This window comes from Pristiophorus japonicus, chromosome 11 (assembly GCF_044704955.1).
Source record: "Pristiophorus japonicus isolate sPriJap1 chromosome 11, sPriJap1.hap1, whole genome shotgun sequence".
In the NCBI taxonomy this organism is placed as follows: domain Eukaryota; kingdom Metazoa; phylum Chordata; class Chondrichthyes; family Pristiophoridae; genus Pristiophorus; species Pristiophorus japonicus.
This window is the reverse complement of record NC_091987.1, coordinates 60,384,017-60,403,158: the sequence shown is the minus strand read 5'-3', so window position 1 is coordinate 60,403,158 and position 19,142 is coordinate 60,384,017. Positions and strand designations below refer to the sequence as shown.

General features: G+C 45.6%; 1 protein-coding gene across 1 annotated transcript in view; it reads right to left on the bottom strand.

Moving 5' to 3' along the window:
• usp9 (ubiquitin specific peptidase 9) overlaps window positions 1–19,142 on the bottom strand; it is a 275,233-nt gene that overhangs the window by 38,977 nt on the left and 217,114 nt on the right. The window contains 2 exon segments of the mRNA XM_070892701.1: window positions 2,063–2,288; window positions 4,310–4,433. Coding sequence (XP_070748802.1) covers window positions 2,063–2,288; window positions 4,310–4,433 — 350 coding nt within the window.

Below are 19,142 nucleotides of genomic sequence, written 5' to 3'. Positions count from 1 at the left end.
TACGCAAAGGTTTGTGGGAATCTGGAACGGGCTGCCTGGAAGAGTGGTGGATGCAGAAACCCTCACCACTTTTAAGAGATGGTTGGATGGGCACTTAAAGTGCAGTAACCTGCAGGGTTATGAACCTCGAGCTGGTAATTGGGATGAGACTGGATGACCTTTTATTGGACAGCGCAGATATAATGTTAAGTACTGCAGGGAATCGAATACAGCCAGGGTGATCTCCTGGACTCGTGTCGATCGCCTGGATGGGTCGGAGAGGAATTTTCCCAAACTTTTTCTCCCTAAATTGGCCTGGATTTTTATCTGGTCTTTGCCTCTCCCAGGAGATCACATGGCTCCGGTTGGGGTGGTATCGAGGTTGTCAGTATAAGGGGTGTCGCAGTTGTGAGAGGCGGACAAGTTGGGCTGGGCGCTCTTTGTCTTTCCGTCATTGTTCATAGGTTTATACATAACCTTTAGGGCTGCTGACCAAGGGCCGTGCGGCTATTTGTCGGCCGGTGCAGACACGATGGGCCGAAATGGCCTCCTTCTGCGCTGTAAATTTCTATGTTTCTATGAGATATTCATGGCCACACCACATGTATCTCATGATGCTGGAGACATAGCCAATCATTATCGCAAAGCAATGTCGATAGAGGTCCCAATGCAGTCCAGTTATTCTGCTCAATATGCATTTCCCAATGCATTGAGTCCTGCAAATATATTCCTTCGCCACATCCTTGTAAATGTTTACAGTCCCGACATCTAAAATCGTGTTTTACGATGGGGGGGGGGGGGGAAGCAGACAGAGAAGGACTCTGTTTTGGTTGGCTATGAGGCTACTGTCATGTATGTAGACCATGTATACTAACTGTATAGTCACATGAGGTGTGCTGCCAGAGGGCACTGCGGTGGGAGACCTGAGGGTCACCTGCATAGGTGTGCCTGCAGGGCCCAGTATAAAAGGCTGCCCACCATGCTTGTGCCTCACTCTGGAGTTATAATAAATGGGACTAAGGTCACAACAGCTCAAGTACAATACTAGACCTCCTGGAGTCATTCATAAGAGTATTAAAGACATAACAGATACAATCAATGATGAGAGCATCTCAGTGTAATGGGGTATATTAGCAGTATACATGTGTGAGATCTATCACCGCAAGGTCAGAGAAGGTTTGATCTCGGAAGCCTATACCTAAAGTTTAAACATCATCACATTTTCCATTACACTGCTGGTTCTATTTTTACTATCTCAGAATATGTGTTTGCAGCTGTCATAATTGAGAATAAACTAATTCCAGAGCAAACCTGGTAGATAAATTGAGCAAACATTTACTCCTCTGGAGCAAGATAAGACATAGATGCAGCTTCTAGAGGCTCCATTGACCTTTCACTTGTTACTCGCCTTTCTCAGTATACAGCTGACAATTACTTCATTGACTATCTGTTGGGAGTATTGGACACTTTGAGATCATTTGTACAATGTGTATTTAGAAACTCAAGCTCTCTCTGCTTCCTGCATTGATACATGAATAAATCTTAATCTTTCTGCATTTTATTCTATTTGTCTAATTACATAAATTATTACAGTAGCAGTTACCAGTATTATAGTAAAGAAATATAGCACCAATAGAAACATGAAATTGAAGTGTCAACTGTTTGGGTGCTTAACTCCCCAACAGGCCTAAATGTTAATTAACTTTGTTAAATACATCCAGTTTCAAAAACATGATTTATTTTATCCGATGATCCAGAAAGAAAATTTTTTTCAGGTCACAGTATCAAATCGCTAAATCTAAAATCATGCTTCAAAATAAAACGGGACGATTTTGCAGATCAACAGATAGCAGGCTATACTAAAATAGGTAAAATAAAAGGGAAAAACTGAAGATGTTGAAACTGTAAGAAAAACAGAAAATGCTGGATATACACAGCAGGTCAGTCAGCATCTGTAAAGAGAAAGGACAGGTGTGCACCCTTCATAAGACTAAAGACTAACAATTAAAATGTTTTCCCCTTGCAATAATTATATAATAAAACCAAATAAACATATATTTTTCCAGCTTATGAATGTTCTTACCTGAGTGGAAGGTCCTGGGGATGCAAAAGGGGAAGAGCATGGTCCATCTTGCAATGAGAAATGTGCAATAAATACAATGAGCTTAGCAAAAGCACTCCTCACTTCTGTGCTAGGGCACTCCAGAAGGTACTCAGAGAAGCGATTTGGATAGGCAAAAAGAACATTATGTGCAAACCAACAGCGTACATTCTTGCTGTGACGGAGCAGGATACACAATGCATCATACCTGTGGGACAAAGAAGAGCCCTTTTCTCAAGAATGGTGTACAAAATAGCATATAGCTTAAAATGCATAACAGAATGGTAAAATTGTTCTCACAATGAGCAACATTACTCAGCCATACACATTGTACAGGTCTCGCATTCAATTAATGAATTCAGTTGGGACATTAGAATTGTTCTCAGTACTCAAATCTAGGTGGGGCACGAGAGGGGGAAAAAATAGCTCCCGTTTGATTGCTGACAGAAACCTTTGGGGAAAAAAAACTGTGGACGTCAGCTGAGAACAGGATCAAGTAAGGTTACCTTCCATGGTAGAACAGCTAGCCAATCTGTCTAGGCTTGCACAAGAATAACCAGTTGGAGCAAAATATGGGAAAAGTGACAATACAATTCAATACTTTCAGGAGAGAGGAGAAAAAAGAAAATTAATTAAAAAAAGTTAATGACTTCATTTCATTTTCCCTTCTCACCTATGGAACTAACGATTGCTGGAATATGGCTTCACAGGCACCAACAGCCCATGCACGCATTTTAAGAACATAATAGGAGCAGGAGGAGGCCATTTGGCCCCTCAAGCCTGCTCCACCATTCAATATGATGGCTGATCTGATCATGGACTCAGCTCCACTTCCATGCCCGCTCCACATAACCCTTTACTCCCTTATCGCTCAAAAATCTGTCCAGCTTCGCCTTAAGTATATTCAATGACCCAGCCTCCACAGCTCCGAGGCAGAGAATTCTATAAATTTACAACCCTCAGAAGAAATTCCTCCTCATCTCAGTTTTAAATGGGCGGCCCCTTATTCTGAGACTATGTCCCCTAGTTTTAGTTTCCCCCATGAGTGGAAATATCCTCTCTGCCCCCTCATTATCTTATGTTTTGGTAAGATCACCTCTCATTCTTCTGAACCTACTCAACCTAACTTCATAAGTCAACCCCCTCATCTCCGGAATCAACCGAGTGAACCTTCTCTGAACTGCCTCCAATGCAAGTATATCCTTCCTTAAATACGGAGACCAAAACTGTATGCAGTACTCTAGGTGTGGCCTCATCAACACCCTGTACAGTTGTAGCAGGACTTCTCTGCCTTTATACTCTAACCCCCTTGCAATAAAGGCCAATATTCCATTTGCCTTCCTGATTACTTGCTGTACCTGCATACTAACTTTGTGTTTCATGCACAAGGACCCTCAGGTCCCTCTGTACTGCAACACTTCGCAATTTTTCTCCATTTAAATTATAATCTGCTTTTTTATTTTTTCTTTACGTCAGACTATTAGCACAAGCAGGCTATTCAATCTACGCTTACATTTTCCAGCAAAGGCTAGTAAAATGGGGGTTGGTGGGGGTGCAGGGGTGGGAAGAGAAGAGAAGAAATCTTTCCTAATATTCCATTGTAGAAAGTAACAACCTCAATCATGCCCCTCTTCCAAAACATCAAGTTTTTCTCTTTAATTAGATTCACCATACAGACCATTAAAATTGACACGGTTATCTTGAGGCTTCGTCACAATTTACTCCACATCACAAGTAAGTTGCAAGTGCTTGAAGAGTTAATGTTTTATATTTAACCCCTCTCAATGTTGGTTAAAATGAAGAATCAAACCAGTTATTCAATGAGAATAACTGTGTAACAAGGCTGCCTGAATTAGTATACAATCTAATTACCTAAATTTCACCCTTGTGAATACTTTTAATGCCCTAAAATAAATATGTAATGTATTCTAGATTTTATGGCAACCATTGCAAAATCCTGAATTGTCCTAAAACTATCAATTCTCCAGACGAACTATGTAATGTAACTTAAGCTTCAAAAAAAAAAATCATCGAAATTGTTGGTCTTACATTGGTTATGGATGCTGATATACATTTTTTGATGTACTATGTTAGCTTTTTATCTGCAGTTCAATAGTTAACACCCAGATGCAACACTTACCAAAATAATCAATGATGTTACATCTTTGGTTCTTATGCAACAGGCTTGAAGAAAAACATAAAAATTACAATTACAAACAAGACACTCACCATTCACTTGCTGGACCACGGACTATTTTCTTTGTATGAAACCCAGTATTAAACAGGAATCTTGCAGCAAGTTGAATACTTATCATAGCCAGTTCTTCAGCTTCTGGTAACAGATGATCTTGCCCTGCACAAGTCAGAAATACGAATTGAGACACAAATTTCTACCCGAGCAAGGCAATCCCTAATGGGCCTTCTCATTTGAAGCTGATTTCACATGAAAATTTCAATGATTAGCTTACTCCCAAGATTTCTACATCTCTAGGAGGACTTTGTGGAGCTCCAACATGCTACACCACTGTACTATCCCTTGATATCTACAATGTGTTGAGTTGGAGGACAAGAGTTTAGTACACCACTTCTAGAGATTAAGGTAATTTTCCAAAAAATGATATATACAAAATCAACTTGGAGAAGTGTGGAATAGGAGTAAGCAATTTTTTTTTTTTTTAAATACAGAGGGCGTCGGGTGTATTGGGCACCTCATGGGTCACATTTAAATGAATGCTTGCATTAATTTATTTATATACACACGTGTGTGTGTGTCTGCGCGCGCGCATATACACACCCATATATATATATACCCACACACAAAAAAATATATATATATTATATACACATATCTCAAGCTGCAAATTCATATCTTGATGTCATAGGAACATAGGAATTGCTAGACAAAAAAAGACCACGGTCCATCTAGTTCGCCATCGACCATCCTGGTAGTCACATGATACAATGATCATGGAGCTGCTGATTAATCATAGCAATCAATCTTTTATCAATTAGTCGACAACAGACCCAGACATGAGGTGAAGAAAACCCCAGTGGTGGAAAGCTGTTCCTCCCAAGCATGCCACACTTACCACGTCATGTCTCAAATAGTTCATATACTGTATCCCTAAATGTTATTTTCTGATTTTTTTTTACATTTGAATGAATCAATACCAACTGCTTCAAAATCTACCTCGGGAGCTTGTTCCACAGATAGACTACTCGCTCAATTAAATACTGTTTTCATAGATTCATTTTGAATTGACTCTGCTTCAAGTACAGGTTCCACTGCTTCGGACAAGGTGAAACAGTCAATGGTCTAAATAATCTGGTCCTTTTAGAATCTTAAAAACAGCCATTGTATTTCTTTCATCAACATTCTCTTTTCCAATGAGAACATGCGAATTTACATAATCGTGCCTCATAATCATCAACAATTTATTTCTATAGCACCTTTAACAAAGTAAAACATCCCAAGGAGCTTCACAGGAGAGTTCTAAGACAAAAAAAATTGATACCGAGCCACATAAGGATAAATTAAGGCAGATGACCAAAAGCTTGATCAAAGAGGTAGGTTTGAAGGAGTGTCATGAAGGAGCAAAGAGAGGTAGAGAGGAGGAGTTTAGGGAGGGAATTCCAGAGCTTAGGGCCCAGGTAGCTGAAGGCACGGCCACCAATGGTTGAGTGATTATCAGGGATGCTCAAGAGAGCAGAATTAGAGGCGCGCAGATAACTTGGGAGGGTTGTGGGACTGAGGAGATTAGAGATAGGGCAGGGTAAGGCCATGGAGGGATTTGAAAACAAGGACGAGAATTTTAAAATTGAGGCGTTGCTTAACCAGATGCCAACGTAGGTCAACGAGCATAAGGGTGATAGGTGAACAGGTCCTGGTGAGAGTTAGGACACGGATAGCCGAGTTTTGGATGACGTCAAGTTTACGTAGGGTAGAATGTGGAGGCTAGCCAGGAGTGCGTTGGAATAGTCAAGTCTAGAGGTAACAAAGGCATGGATGCCTTCCATCCCCTCAATCATTCTGGCTGCTCATCATCGGATTTAGGACTTAGTCATTTACAGGTAAAAGTGTCAAGAACAGCCTTTTCCAAACAAACAGAAAACTGCAACTAAAAGCCACGTGCTTAACAACTCTGAACATAGATTTCACAAAATAAATACACTGTTCATGGTCTAGTTTATTCAAAATAACTTGTTCACCAGTTATTTTATTGACCAAGTTTTGCTAATCAGCAGCCAGAAAACATTTTGATCTGCGAACGCTCTATTCCTTCACATGTTCGGCCCTGCCCTTTCCAATCCAACTTGACCGCTACACATATTTTACTTTCTCGGAAAAACCCAAGATTGTGAGCAGGTCCAGGTGACCAAATCATTTTAGATTACCTACTGTAGATATTGTATGGGTTTTAATAAGTGTCAGAAAAATTATCTCCAGGATGACTGATCAAGGATTCATAGCAATGCTGTTTTCTAATCCTCTGATGTGGGTTCCTTCTATCACTGTAAAGCAGAATTCACCAAGAATTGAATTATTTTCCCATTATTAGGGAACATGAGCTAGGATGAGACTATTGAGATCGGTCAATTTTACTCTATTGACATTTTGCTCCTTTAGTGTCCAGCGTGGTCACGATGGGCCAAATGGCCTGCTTCTGTGTCGTAATTTTTCAATGATTCTATGAACAACTAGAGGTTGAAATGTGTTGTTTGTTCTTGGTTGAGGAACAAATATGGGTTTCTGTTGAACACGTCCAAGTCAGAATCTCTCTCTCTCCCTCCTCCCCATCCCCCCAACCCCCATGCATTCTTCAAATGAAGTTCAGCTTGCAGATAGAAATGAAGCCAAAATACAAACAGCAGAAATTACACAGGTACAATGTCCTTTTCAGTTTGTACTATACAGCAGGAATGACAGCACATTATCTGTGCAAAGGATGACAAAAGGTACTTTTTAAATGCAAGTTCATTCTTTGCTTTGAAGCAGCTTCAAGAAGGACCATTAGTATATTGGACGACTCAAGTTAAATGGCATTTATTTCTTCCTGGTGGCTCCTGGCCAGCTGAGCAGTAGAAGAAAACAGTCCACAACTCATTTTGCTAAACAATATTAAGTGATGCATTTTGCTAAAATTGTTAATATCCCTGGTTTTATAGAATCATAGAATGATACAGCATGGAAGGAGATAATTTGGCCCAGTGCAATTATGCACAATGTTCCTGCACCCCCTTTAAAATTGTACCATTTAGTTTATATCGTCTCTTCTCATTTTTCCTACCATAATGCATCACTTCACTATGTTAAATTAAATCTTCCATTTGTCTGCCCATTTCATCAGTCTGACAATGTCCTCCTGAAGTCTAAGTATCCTCCTCATTACTTACCACATTTCTAAGTTTTATGTCATCTGCAAACTTTGAAATTCTGCCCTATATGTCAAGTCCAGGTCATTAATATATATCAAAAAGAGCAGTGGTCTTAATACCAACCCTTGGGGAACACCACTATACTTCCCGCCAGTCTGAAAAATACTACCCTCTGCACACTCTTCCTTAGCCAATTTCATATCCACTGTACGACCTTCATCAACCCCCTCCATTATTTCAAAGAACGCTAATCAAGTTAGTCAAACACGATTTGCCTTTAACAAATCAGTGCTGACTTTCATTTATTAGCCCATAATTTTCTTTCCAAGTACCAATTAATTTAGTTGTGGATTACTGTCTCTAAAGGTTTCCTTGCCACCTACATTGGGCTGACTGGCCTGTAATTGGTGGGTTTATCCCCCTCCCTTTTTTGAACGGGGGTGCAACATTTGCAACCCTTTAGTCCTCTGGCACCACCCCCATACCCAAGGAGGATTGGAAGATTGTAGTCAGAGCCTCTTTCCACCTCAGTTATCTCGGGTGCATCCCATCTGGACCAGGTGACTTTTCTACCTTGAGGACTGCCAAACTTTGAAGTACCTCATCTTCATCCATTTTTATTTTGTCCAATATAGCTACAACCTTCTCCTTTACGACTAAATTGCCAGCATCCTCTTCTGTAGTTAAGACAAATGCAAAGTACTCATTTAGTACCTCAGCCATGCCTTCAGCCTTCACAAGATCATCTTTTTCGGCCCTAATGGGCCCTACCCTTCCTTTGACTAACTTTTTACTATCTTTGTGCTTTGGATTCCCTTTGTTAGCTGCTAATCTATTCTCATACTCTCTCTTTGCCCCTCTGACTTCCTTTTTTCGATCTCCTCTGTATTTTCTGTATTCAGCTTTGTTCTCTAATAAATTATGAAATCTACATTTATCATAAGCCCCCCCTTTCCGGTTTCATTTTAATCGTCATCCAGGAAGATCTAGCTTTGGATACCCTTCCTTTTCCCCTCGTGGGAATGTGTCTCCTCTGTATCCGAACTATCTCCTCTTTGAAGGCTGCCCATTGCTCAGTTACTTATTTGCCTACCAATTTTTGATTCCAATCCACCTGGGCCAGATCCCTTTTTAAACTCACTAAAATTAGCACACCTCCAGTTTAATCATTTTATGCTCAACTGTTCCTTGTCCATTTCCTTAACTATTCTAAACTAGATATTATGATCACAGTTCCCTAAATGCTCCCCCACTGAATCACATTCCACATCATTTTACAGAACTAGATCTAGCACTGCTTACTTCATTCGGCTGGAAACAATCAAGAAAGCTCTCTTGTACACATTTCAAGAATTTCTCCCTCTCTCTGCCCTTTATACTGTTACTAACCCATTCTATATTAGGATAATTGAAGTCCCCATTATCACCACGCCATAGCTGTTGTATTTTCTGTAATTTGCCTGAAAATTTACTCCTGTATCACCTTCCCACTATTTGGTGGCCTATCGTATACACCTCGTAGCATAATAGCTCCTCCATTGTTCCTCAATTCTAACCAAATAAATTCCATCTTTGACCCTTCAACGATATCATTCCTTTCCAGTGCTATAATAGTTTATTTGATAAATGTTCAATCCTTTTTTCATTCCCCATCTCTCCTGAATACCTACAGACTCTGAAAAGAACAAAAATATTTTTTCGAAGGCAAAGTAGTATTTCAGCACCATGATTGCCTGACACAAGTAAAACTCAGATACAACTGTTCGTATAAACTTCATATGCAGTCATAGCATTAATCAAAAAGCCTCAAAATCTTCATGTGGATGTGCTAGAGTACTTAATTCACCAACAGCAAGGCAAAATAAGAGAAAGCAAACTTTAATAAAACAGCATCTTAGACCAACAAAAACCATGGATCTGACATAAGTTTGTGCAAGATATGTCTTTTAGATAATACAAATAGTTTGATTATATGAGCATCTGTCATTGACCTGAACACCAATTGATGTGTACTAACTGACTTGCCCAAAAACAGATGAAAAACTGCAACAAAAGCTGTGGGCTTGCATCTTCAAACAGTTATGCTGAAGTGACCAAACTCAAACAAATGTATTCTGTGTAACGAAACAAAAATCCAGACAAATGTTCTGGATCGGACACAAACAGCTTGTATTTATCTAGTACCTTTAACATAAAAAATCATACCAAGGACCCTGAGAGAGGTGAAAACAATATAATAGGAACCAAATAAATAAACTGAGCAATGGTGGGAGAGGCAAGTGTAACCGAAAGCTTGGCCAAAGGGAGAGTTTTAATGGAGGTTTTAAAATAGATAAGTGGAAGTGTTTCAGAAGGGAGCCAAGGCAACTGCCAATGTAGGGTGAAGGGAGGGGAAATACACAGAAGCCAGAGTTGGAGCATGGAGGAGTCTGGGAAAAGACAGAAGGCTGGAAGAGGTTATGGATGTAAGCATATGGAGCGGTAGTGTAGAGTGAAGATAAAAATTTTAAATTCAACATGCTGGGGAGCTGTGATCTATGCCATCAATGATATGGTCACTGACAAGCAAGATAGGACACGGGCGGATGAGTTTTGGATAACTTTTAATTTATGCAGGGTGGAGAATAGGTGAGCAGGAAGTCATTGAAGAAGGCGTGTCTATAAGATGTCAAAAGTGGGGATAACGGTTTCACCTACAGTGAGAATAAATTAGAGTAGACACGGACAATATTGCGGAGATGGAAGCAAGCAGTCTCGGTCACAGACAGCATGCCAGGTTTTAATTTCAGCTTTGCGTTGAACATGGCGAGTTTTGCATGTCCTGATGCACTCTGAGCTAATGGTTGGAGAAAAGTTTCAACAGCTGCCAAAGTGAGGGTTGAGTTGCTGTAGTTATCAACATTTTCACAAAGTGGTTTTAAGCACCAAGTGTATCAAAAGATTGAAACATAGCATATATTAAACAACTGAACATTAGAGTTGGGAGATATGCACTTGGTACTGAATAAAAATGGCATAAAATATCAGATTGGAGTACAGTACTGCACAATAAGTACTTGGGCCCGTTTCTGATCTGCACAAATGACTTGGATGCAGAAAAACAACTGTAAGCTTCTTAAACATGCAGAGAGAAAGCTGCAGGGATAGAGGACGTTCTTAATTTCCAGAATATTTAGAGCAGTTATGCAACTGTGGAGAAAAAGTATCGACAATCGAGAGAGCGCAGATTGATATACCAGGTCGAATGTTTATTCTCCCATCCACCCCTAGACCATTCTCCCTGTAGGTTGCAGGGAGAAATATTTCCCCTGTTAATTGTATGGGAAGTGTACACAAAATGGGGTCAGTATTTAAAGTCATGATATAAGGATCGGTAGAATCGGCTGAGAGGGGTGGATATAAAGAACGAGATAATCGGCTGAGAGAAGCGGATATAAAGAGTGGGAAATCGGCTGAGAGGGGTGGATATTCCAAAAGGACAGCAAAAGCAAGTAGTGACGTCGTAGGACTACAGGTAGGTGATTGGTTGGTAAACACTACAGTTTTTTGAGTCTCTAAGCTAGCTAAGAAACTGCAAATTGCTATAACTTTAAATTGCTATAACTTTACTTTATTAAATTAGTAACTAAACTAGATAAACCAATTAAGTAATAAAAAAGAATTAACTAATCAAATAAAGGTTAGATACACATGGTAGAGCAGGTGGTGTGCCATAACTGCAGCATGTTGGAGTTTGTAGAGTGCATCATGATCCCGAGAAACCACATTTGCAGTAAGTACCTGCAGCTCGAGGAACATCGGCTCAGAGTTCTTGAGCTGGAGTACGAGGTGCAGACCTTGCGGGGCATCAGGAAGGGGGAAGAGTTACCTGGACACTTTGTTCCAGGAGGCAGTCACACCCCTTAGGTTAAGTAGTACTTTATTATCAATGGTCAGGGACAGGGACCGCAACAGGTATGGAGGAGCCTCAACCCTAGACCTTTGTCCAACAGGTATGAAACACTTGCTGCATGTATGGATGAGGAAAAGGATTGCAGGGAGGATAGAATCATAGAAATTTACAGCACAGGAGGCGGCCATTTTGGCCCATCGTGAGCATCGGCCAACAAAGAGCTATCCAGCCTAAACCCACTTTCCAGCTCTTGGTCCGTAGCTCTGTAGGTTACAGCATTTCAAGTGCACATCCAAGTATTTTTTAAAATGTGGTGCGGGTTTCCACCTCGACCACCCTTTTAGGCAGTAAGTTCCAGACCCCCCCCCCCCACCCTCTGCGTGAAGTAATTTCTCCTCAAAACCTTCGACCAATTACTTCAAATCTATGCCCCCATAGTTGTTGACCCTCTGCTAAGGAAAATAGGTCGATCCGATTCACGATCTAGGCCTCTCAATTTTATCCACCTCAATAAGGTCTCCCCTCAGCCTCCTCTATTCCAAAGAAAACCCCAGCCTATCCAATGTTTCCTCACAGCTAAAATTCTTCAAGCAACAACTTTGTAAATCTGTACTCTCTCTAGTGCAATCACATCTTTCCTGTAATGCGATGACCAGAACTGCAAGCATTACTCTAGCTGTGGCCAACTAGTGTTTTACACAGTTCAAGCATAATCTCCATGATCTTATATTCTATGCCTCGGCTAATAAAGGCAAGTACAGGTTGTACCTCTCCAGTCCGGGACTCTTAGTCCGGAAACATCCTTGGTTCGGCATCAGTCCCGGCGTGGGTAGCATCCCGCACAGTTCGTTGAAATAAGCGGGCTGGGTAAGGAAGGGCAGGTGGCTGACTGAGGTGCTGAAGCTGGGCCTGGCCCCTGGTTCTATCTCTCTACCGCCGCCGCCGCCCCCCCACCCTGCCGCCACGGCTCAGTGGGAGGTTTGGGGCCCGGTCGGAGGCTTGGGGCTGAGCTCTCTCCCTGCCGCTTCTCTCCCCACCCCACCTCGTCTCATCTCTTCTCACCCCGCCATGCCTCTTCCCTCTATGCCTCACTGCTTCTTTCAACTTCTGGACAAATAAACTGTATGCGCAGAACACGTCCTGCCAGTTGTCACCAGTTGACCTCCCGTGGTTCGGAAAATTCTCTGGTCCGGCACCGGTCAGGTCCCAAGGGTGCTAGAGGTACAACTTGTATTCCGTATGCCTTCTTAACCACCTTTTCTGCCTGGCCTGCTACCTTCAATGCTCTGTGGACATGCACTCCAAGGTCCCTTTGTTCCTCTACACTTGGCAGTGTCCTACCATTTAATGTGTATTCCCTTTCTTTGTTAGCCCTCTGCAAATGCATTACCTCACACTTCTCTGGATTGAATTCCATTTGTCACTGTTCTGCCCACCTGACCAGTTCATTGATATCTTCCTGCAGTCTACAGCTTTCTTCATTATCAACCACACAGCTGATTTTAATATCATCTGCAAACTTGTTACATTCTTCTTACATTTAAGTCTAAATCATTGATATACACCGCAAAAAGCAGGGGTCCCAGCACTGAGCCCTGCGGAACCCCACAGGAAACAAGCTTTCCAGTCACAAACACATTCATCAACCATTACCCTTTGCTGTCTGCCTCTGAGCCAATTTTGGATCCAACTTGTCACTTTGCCCTGGATCCTGTGGGTTTTTACTTTCGTGACCAGTCTGCCATGTGGGACCTTATCTAAAGCCTTGCTAAAATTCATATACACTACATCAAATGCATTCCTCGAATCGACGCTCCTTGTTACCTCCTCAAAAAATTCAATCAAGTTAGTCAGACACTATCTTCCCTTAACAAATCCATGCTGACTGTCCTTGATTAAACAGTCTCTTTCTAAATGAAGATTTATCCTGTCCTCAGAATTTTCTCCAATAATTTTCCCATCACTGAGGTTAGGCTGAATGGCCTGTAAATTACTCGGTCTATCCCTTTCTCCCTTTTTAAACAAAGGTACCAGTTAGCAGTCCTCCAGCATCATACCTGTAACCAGGGACGATTGGAAAATGATGGTCAAAGCCTCTGCTATTTCCTCTTTTGTTTCTCTTAACAACCTGGGATAGATTTTAAATGGGCCTGGGGATTTATCCACTTTCAAAGCTGTTAAACACCTTAATACTTCCTCTCTCACTATGTTTATTTAATCTAATATTTCACACTCCTCTTCCCTGATTGCAATGTCTGCATCGCCCCTCTCTTTTGTGAAAACAGACACAAAGTATTCATTAAGAACCATACCCACGTCGTCCGCCTCCACACACATTACCTTTATGGTCTCCAATATGCTTGTTTTTAGTTATACTCTTGCTCGTAATGTATTTATAAAACATCTTTGGATTTTCCTTGATTTTACTTGCCAAATTTTTTTCAAGCACTCTTTTTGCTGTGCTAATTTCCTTTTTAATTTCACCCCTGCACTTTCTATACTCCTAGGGTTTCTGCAGTATTGAGCCCTCGTTCTCTGTCCATAAGCCTCCCTTTTTTTCTTTATCCTACCCTGTATGCCCCTTGACATCCAAGGGGCTTTAGATTTGAGAGTCTCCGACCCCCGCCACCCCCCCCTTTCCTTTAAAGGGAACATACTTGCTCTGAACCCTCAGGATCTCCTCCTTGAATGCCTCCCACTGCTTTGACACTGATTTACCTTCAAGTAGCTATTTCCAGTCCACTATGGCTAAATCACCTCAGCTTATCAAATGTAGCTTTTCCCCAATTCAGAACTTTTATTCCTGGTCTTTATCCTTTTCCATAACTACCCAAAATCTAACTGAATTATGATCACGAACACTAAAATGCTCTCCCATGATGAACCTTCCATCTGCCCAGCTTCATTCCTTAAAACTAAGTACAGAATCGCCCCCTCCCTTGTTGGGCTTGCTACATAATGGCTAAACAAGTTCTCCTGAATGCATTTTAGGAATTCCACACCCTTTATACCTTCCATACTAATTTTATGTCAGTTAATATTAGTGAAGTTGAAATCCCCTATTACTGCAGTATAGATTTTGCACTTCTCATAAATTTGCCAACATATTTGCTCTTCTATCTCCCTCTGACTGTTTCGGGATCTCTAGTACACTTCCAGCATTGTGATCGCACCTTTTTTGTTCTCCAATTCAACCCATATGGCCTCATTTTATGATCCTTCCAACATATCATCCCTCCTCACAGCTGTAATTGTTCTGCGATACCCCCCTCCTTTTTACTCCCCTCTCTAGCCCATCTAAAAACCCTTTAACCAGGAATGTTAAGCTGCCATACCTGCCCTTCTTTCAGCCATGTCTCAGTAATAGCCATAATATCATAAAACCCTCCCCAACAGCACTAGCAAACCCCCAAACTGACCACGGCATCGTGGTATAGGAGGCCAGTCAAGTGGGGCGAGTAAAAAGAAATGTGGTAGTGGTAGGCGACAGTATAGTCAAAAGGATAGATTTTATTCTCTGGAGCCGTGACGGAGTACCAGAGGTTGTTTTGACTATCCGGTGCCAGGGTTAAGGATATCTCCTCACGGCTGGAGAAGAACTTGGGAGTGGGGGGGCAGGGGGGGACCCAGTTGACGTGGTCCACGTAGGAACCAATGACATAGGTAGAACCAGGAATGAGGTTCTGCTGAGGGAGTTAGGATCAAATTGAAAAGCAGAACCTCAAAGGTAATAATCTCTGGATCATTACCTGAGCCACGCGCAAAATGGCATCGGGGCAAACAGATTAGAGGTTTAAATGCATGGCTCTGGTGTGGGAAGAAGGGGTTTCAGTTCATGGGGCACTAGCACCAGTACTAGGGAAAGAGGGAGCTGTTCCGTTGGGATGAACTTCACTTAAACCGGGCTAGGACCAGTGTCCTGGAAAATCGAATAACTAGGGCAGTAGACAGGGATTTAAACTAATGAAGGTGAGGTGGGAGATTTCAGGAAAGAGTAAATTTACAAGTAGTAAGAGAAATGTCAAGGCTCTAGAGCAGAATGGAGTTTTGGGGAAAAAATAAGCAGAGTGGGTCAGGAAGGGACAGAGAAAGTAACAAAGGTAATAAGGCATCAGTGACTAAGGTGATAAGGGAATAGAAATAAGGTCAAAGCTAAAGACACTATGGGGCCAAGTTTCGGCCCGAGTTGCTCCTGTTTTTTTGGAGCAACTGGTTTAGAATGGAGTATCTTAGAAATTTGAATTCTCGGCATTTAGTTTGCTCCAGTTCTAGTCAGTTAAAACAGTTTCACTTTGGAACAGAATTTTTTTTCCCCAAAAGGGTGCGTGTCCGGCCACTTACGCCTGTTTTCAAAGTTTAGGTAGTGAAAACTTACTCCAAACTAACTTAGAATGGAGTAAGAGAAGATTTTTGTATGTTCGAAAAAACCTTGTCTACACTTTAGAAAATCAGGCGTAGGTTACAAATTAGGCGTAGGGAATGGGGGGGGGGGAGGAGAAGAAGGGGAGTGGGGGGGGGGGGAGGAGAATAAGGGGAGTGGGGGGGGGGAGAAGAAGGGGAGTGGGGGGGGGAGAAGAAGGGGAGTGGGGGGGGGGGAAGAAGGGGAGTGGGGGGGGAGAGAAGAAGGGGAGTGGGGGGGGGGGGAAGAAGGGGAGTGGGGGGGGGGAAGAAGGGGAGTGGGGGGGGGAAGAAGGGGAGTGGGGGGGGAAGAAGGGGAGTGGGGGGGGGGAAGAAGGGGAGTGGGGGGGGGGAAGAAGGGGAGTGGGGGGGGAAGAAGGGGAGTGGGGGGGGAAGAAGGGGAGTGGGGGGGGGAAGAAGGGGTATGGGAGGGAGGAGGGGTGGGAGGAAGGTGGGGTGGGAGTGGTGAAGAGGGGGGGAAGGGGGAGGGGCTAGGGGGAGAAAGGGAGAGAAGGGGGGGGAGAGGAGAGAAGGGGGGGAGAGGGGAGAAGGGGGGAGAGGGGAGAAGGGGGGGGGGAGAGGGGAGAAGGGGGGGGGGGAGAGGGGAGAAGGGGGGGGGGGAGAGGGGAGAAGGGGGGAGAGGGGAGAAGGGGGGGGGGAGAGGGGAGAAGGGGGGAGAGAGGGGAGAAGGGGGGAGAGGGGAGAAGGGGGGGAGAGGGGAGAAGGGGGGGGAAGAGGGGAGAAGGGGGGGGGGAAGAGGGGAGAAGGGGGGGGGGAAGAGGGGAGGGGGAGAGGGGAGAAGGGGGGGGGGGAGAGGGGAGAAGGAGGGTAGAAGGGGGGGGAGAGGGGAGAAGGGGGGGAGAGGGGAGAAGGGGGGGGAGAGGGGAGAAGGGGGGGGAGAGAGGGGAGAAGGGGGGGAGAGAGGGGAGAAGGGGGGGAGAGAGGGGAGAAGGGGGGGAGGGGAGAAGGGGGGGAGGGGAGAAGGGGGGGGAGGGGAGAAGGGGGGGGAGGGGAGAAGGGGGGGGAGGGGAGAAGGGGGGGAGGGGAGAAGGGGGGGAGGGGAGAAGGGGGGGAGGGGAGAAGGGGGGGAGGGGAGAAGGGGGGGAGGGGAGAAGGGGGGGGAGAGGGGAGAAGGGGGGGGAGAGGGGAGAAGGGGGGGGAGAGGGGAGAAGGGGGGGGAGAGGGGAGAAGGGGGGGAGAGGGGAGAAGGGGGGGAGAGGGGAGAAGGGGGGGAGAGGGGAGAAGGGGGGGAGAGGGGAGAAGGGGGGGAGAGGGGAGAAGGGGGGGAGAGGGGAGAAGGGGGGGAGAGGGGAGAAGGGGGGGAGAGGGGAGAAGGGGGGGGAAAGGGGGAAAGGGAGAAGGGAGGGAGGGAGGGAGGGAAAAGGGAGAAGGGAGGGAGGGAGAGATAGAGCGAGGGGGGAGGGAAGGATCGAGGGGGGAGGGAAGGATCGAGGGGGGAGGGAAGGATCGAGGGGGGAGGGAAGGATCGAGGGGGGAGGGAAGGATCGAGGGGGGAGGGAAGGAGCGAGGGGGGAGGGAAGGAGCGAGGGGGGAGGGAAGGAGCGAGGGGGGAGGGAAGGAGCGAGGGGGGAGGGAAGGAGCGAGGGGGGAGGGAAGGAGCGAGGGGGGAGGGAAGGAGCGAGGGGGGAGGGAAGGAGCGAGGGGGGAGGGAAGGAGCGAGGGGGGAGGGAAGGAGCGAGGGGGGAGGGAAGGAGAGAGGGGGGAGGGAAGGAGAGGGGGGAAGGGAATGAGAGGGGGGGAAGGGAATGAGAGGGGGGGGAAGGGAATGAGAGGGGGGGAAGGGAATGAGAGGGGGGGAAGGGAATGAGAGGGGGGGAAGGGAATGAGAGGGGGGGAAGGGAATGAGAGGGGGGGGAAGGGAATGAGAGGGGGGGGAAGGGAATGAGAGGGGAGGAAGGGAATGAGAGGGGAGGAAGGGAATGAGAGGGGAGGAAGGGAATGAGAGGGGAGGAAGGGAATGAGAGGGGAGGAAGGGAATGAGGGGGGGGAGGGAATGAGGGGGGGGGGAATGAGGGGGGGGGGGAGGGAATGAGGGGGGGGAGGGAATGAGGGGGGGGGAAGGGAATGAGGGGGGGGGAAGGGAATGAGGGGGGGGAGGGAATGAGGGGGGGGAGGGAATGAGGGGGGGGAGGGAATGAGGGGGGGGAGGGAATGAGGGGGGGGAGGGAATGAGGGGGGGAAGGGAATGAGAGGGGGGGGGGAGAAGGGAATGAGGGGGGGGGAGAAGGGAATGAGGGGGGGGGGAGAAGGGAATGAGGGGGGGGGGAGAAGGGAATGAGGGGGGTGGGGAAGGGAATGAGAGGGGGGGGAAGGGAAGGAAGGAGAGGGGAGGGAAGGAAGGAGAGGGGAGGGAAGGAAGGAGAGAGAGGGGGGGAGGGATGGAGAGAAGGAGGCTGAACGGCTGGGCCCAAGACCTTGGGCTGGATTTACAGGTAGGTGGCGTCGGGTCTCGAGGGGGGAGGGGGGGGGTGGGGGGAAAGGGGAAAGAGAGTCGCGGAGGTCCGGGGGTGGGGGTGGGGGAGGGAGTCGCGGAGGTCCGGGAAGAGTGTGTCGCTGAGATCCGGGGGAGGAAAGAGTCGCGGAGGTCTGGGGGGGGGGGGGGGGGTGGTTGTGGTTGGAGAGCGGGGGTCGGGTCGGGTTCGGTCGAGTGGGACGAGCCTTATTCACGCAGCCCCAGTGAGGCTATTCGGCCAGGGCTAGGGGCTGCGTGCTCCGGGCCCCTCCCACAGTTTTGGGCGCCTGGAGCTACTGCACATGCGCGCCCACTGTAGCGTGCATGTGCAGAGGGTCCGGTACTGTTTTCAGCGCAGGGACCTGGCTCCGCCCCCTACAGCTCATGCTGCGCCGCGCACAGCTCCAGAGGACCTGCAGTGAGCCGGAGAATAGGTAAGTTTTTTTTAGGCGCACTTTCTGGCGCGAAAAACGGGCGTCCAGGTCCGGGCTGCGCCGATTTAGGCGCGGCCCGAAACTTGGGCCCTATATCTGAATGCTCGAAACATGCGCAACAGAATAGATGAATGGCGCAGATAGAAATGAGTAAGTTTGATCCAATAGTCATTACGGAGATGTGGTTACAAAGTGGTCAACGTTGGGAACTAAACTGGTGTAAGAGAAAAGATAGCCATCCGTGGCTAAAGAAATAAAGGACAGTATCCAATTAAAAACAAGGGTATACCAAGTGGCCAAAACTAGTGGGAGGACAGAAGATTTGGAAGCTTTTAAAAGCTAGCAAAGAATGACTAAAAAAATGATTAAGGAAGGGAAGATAGACTATGAAAGTGAACTAGCATGAAATATAAAAACAGATAGCATGAGTTTCTATAGGTATATAAAAAAGAAATGAATGGCTAGAGTAAATGTTGGTCCCTTAGAGGA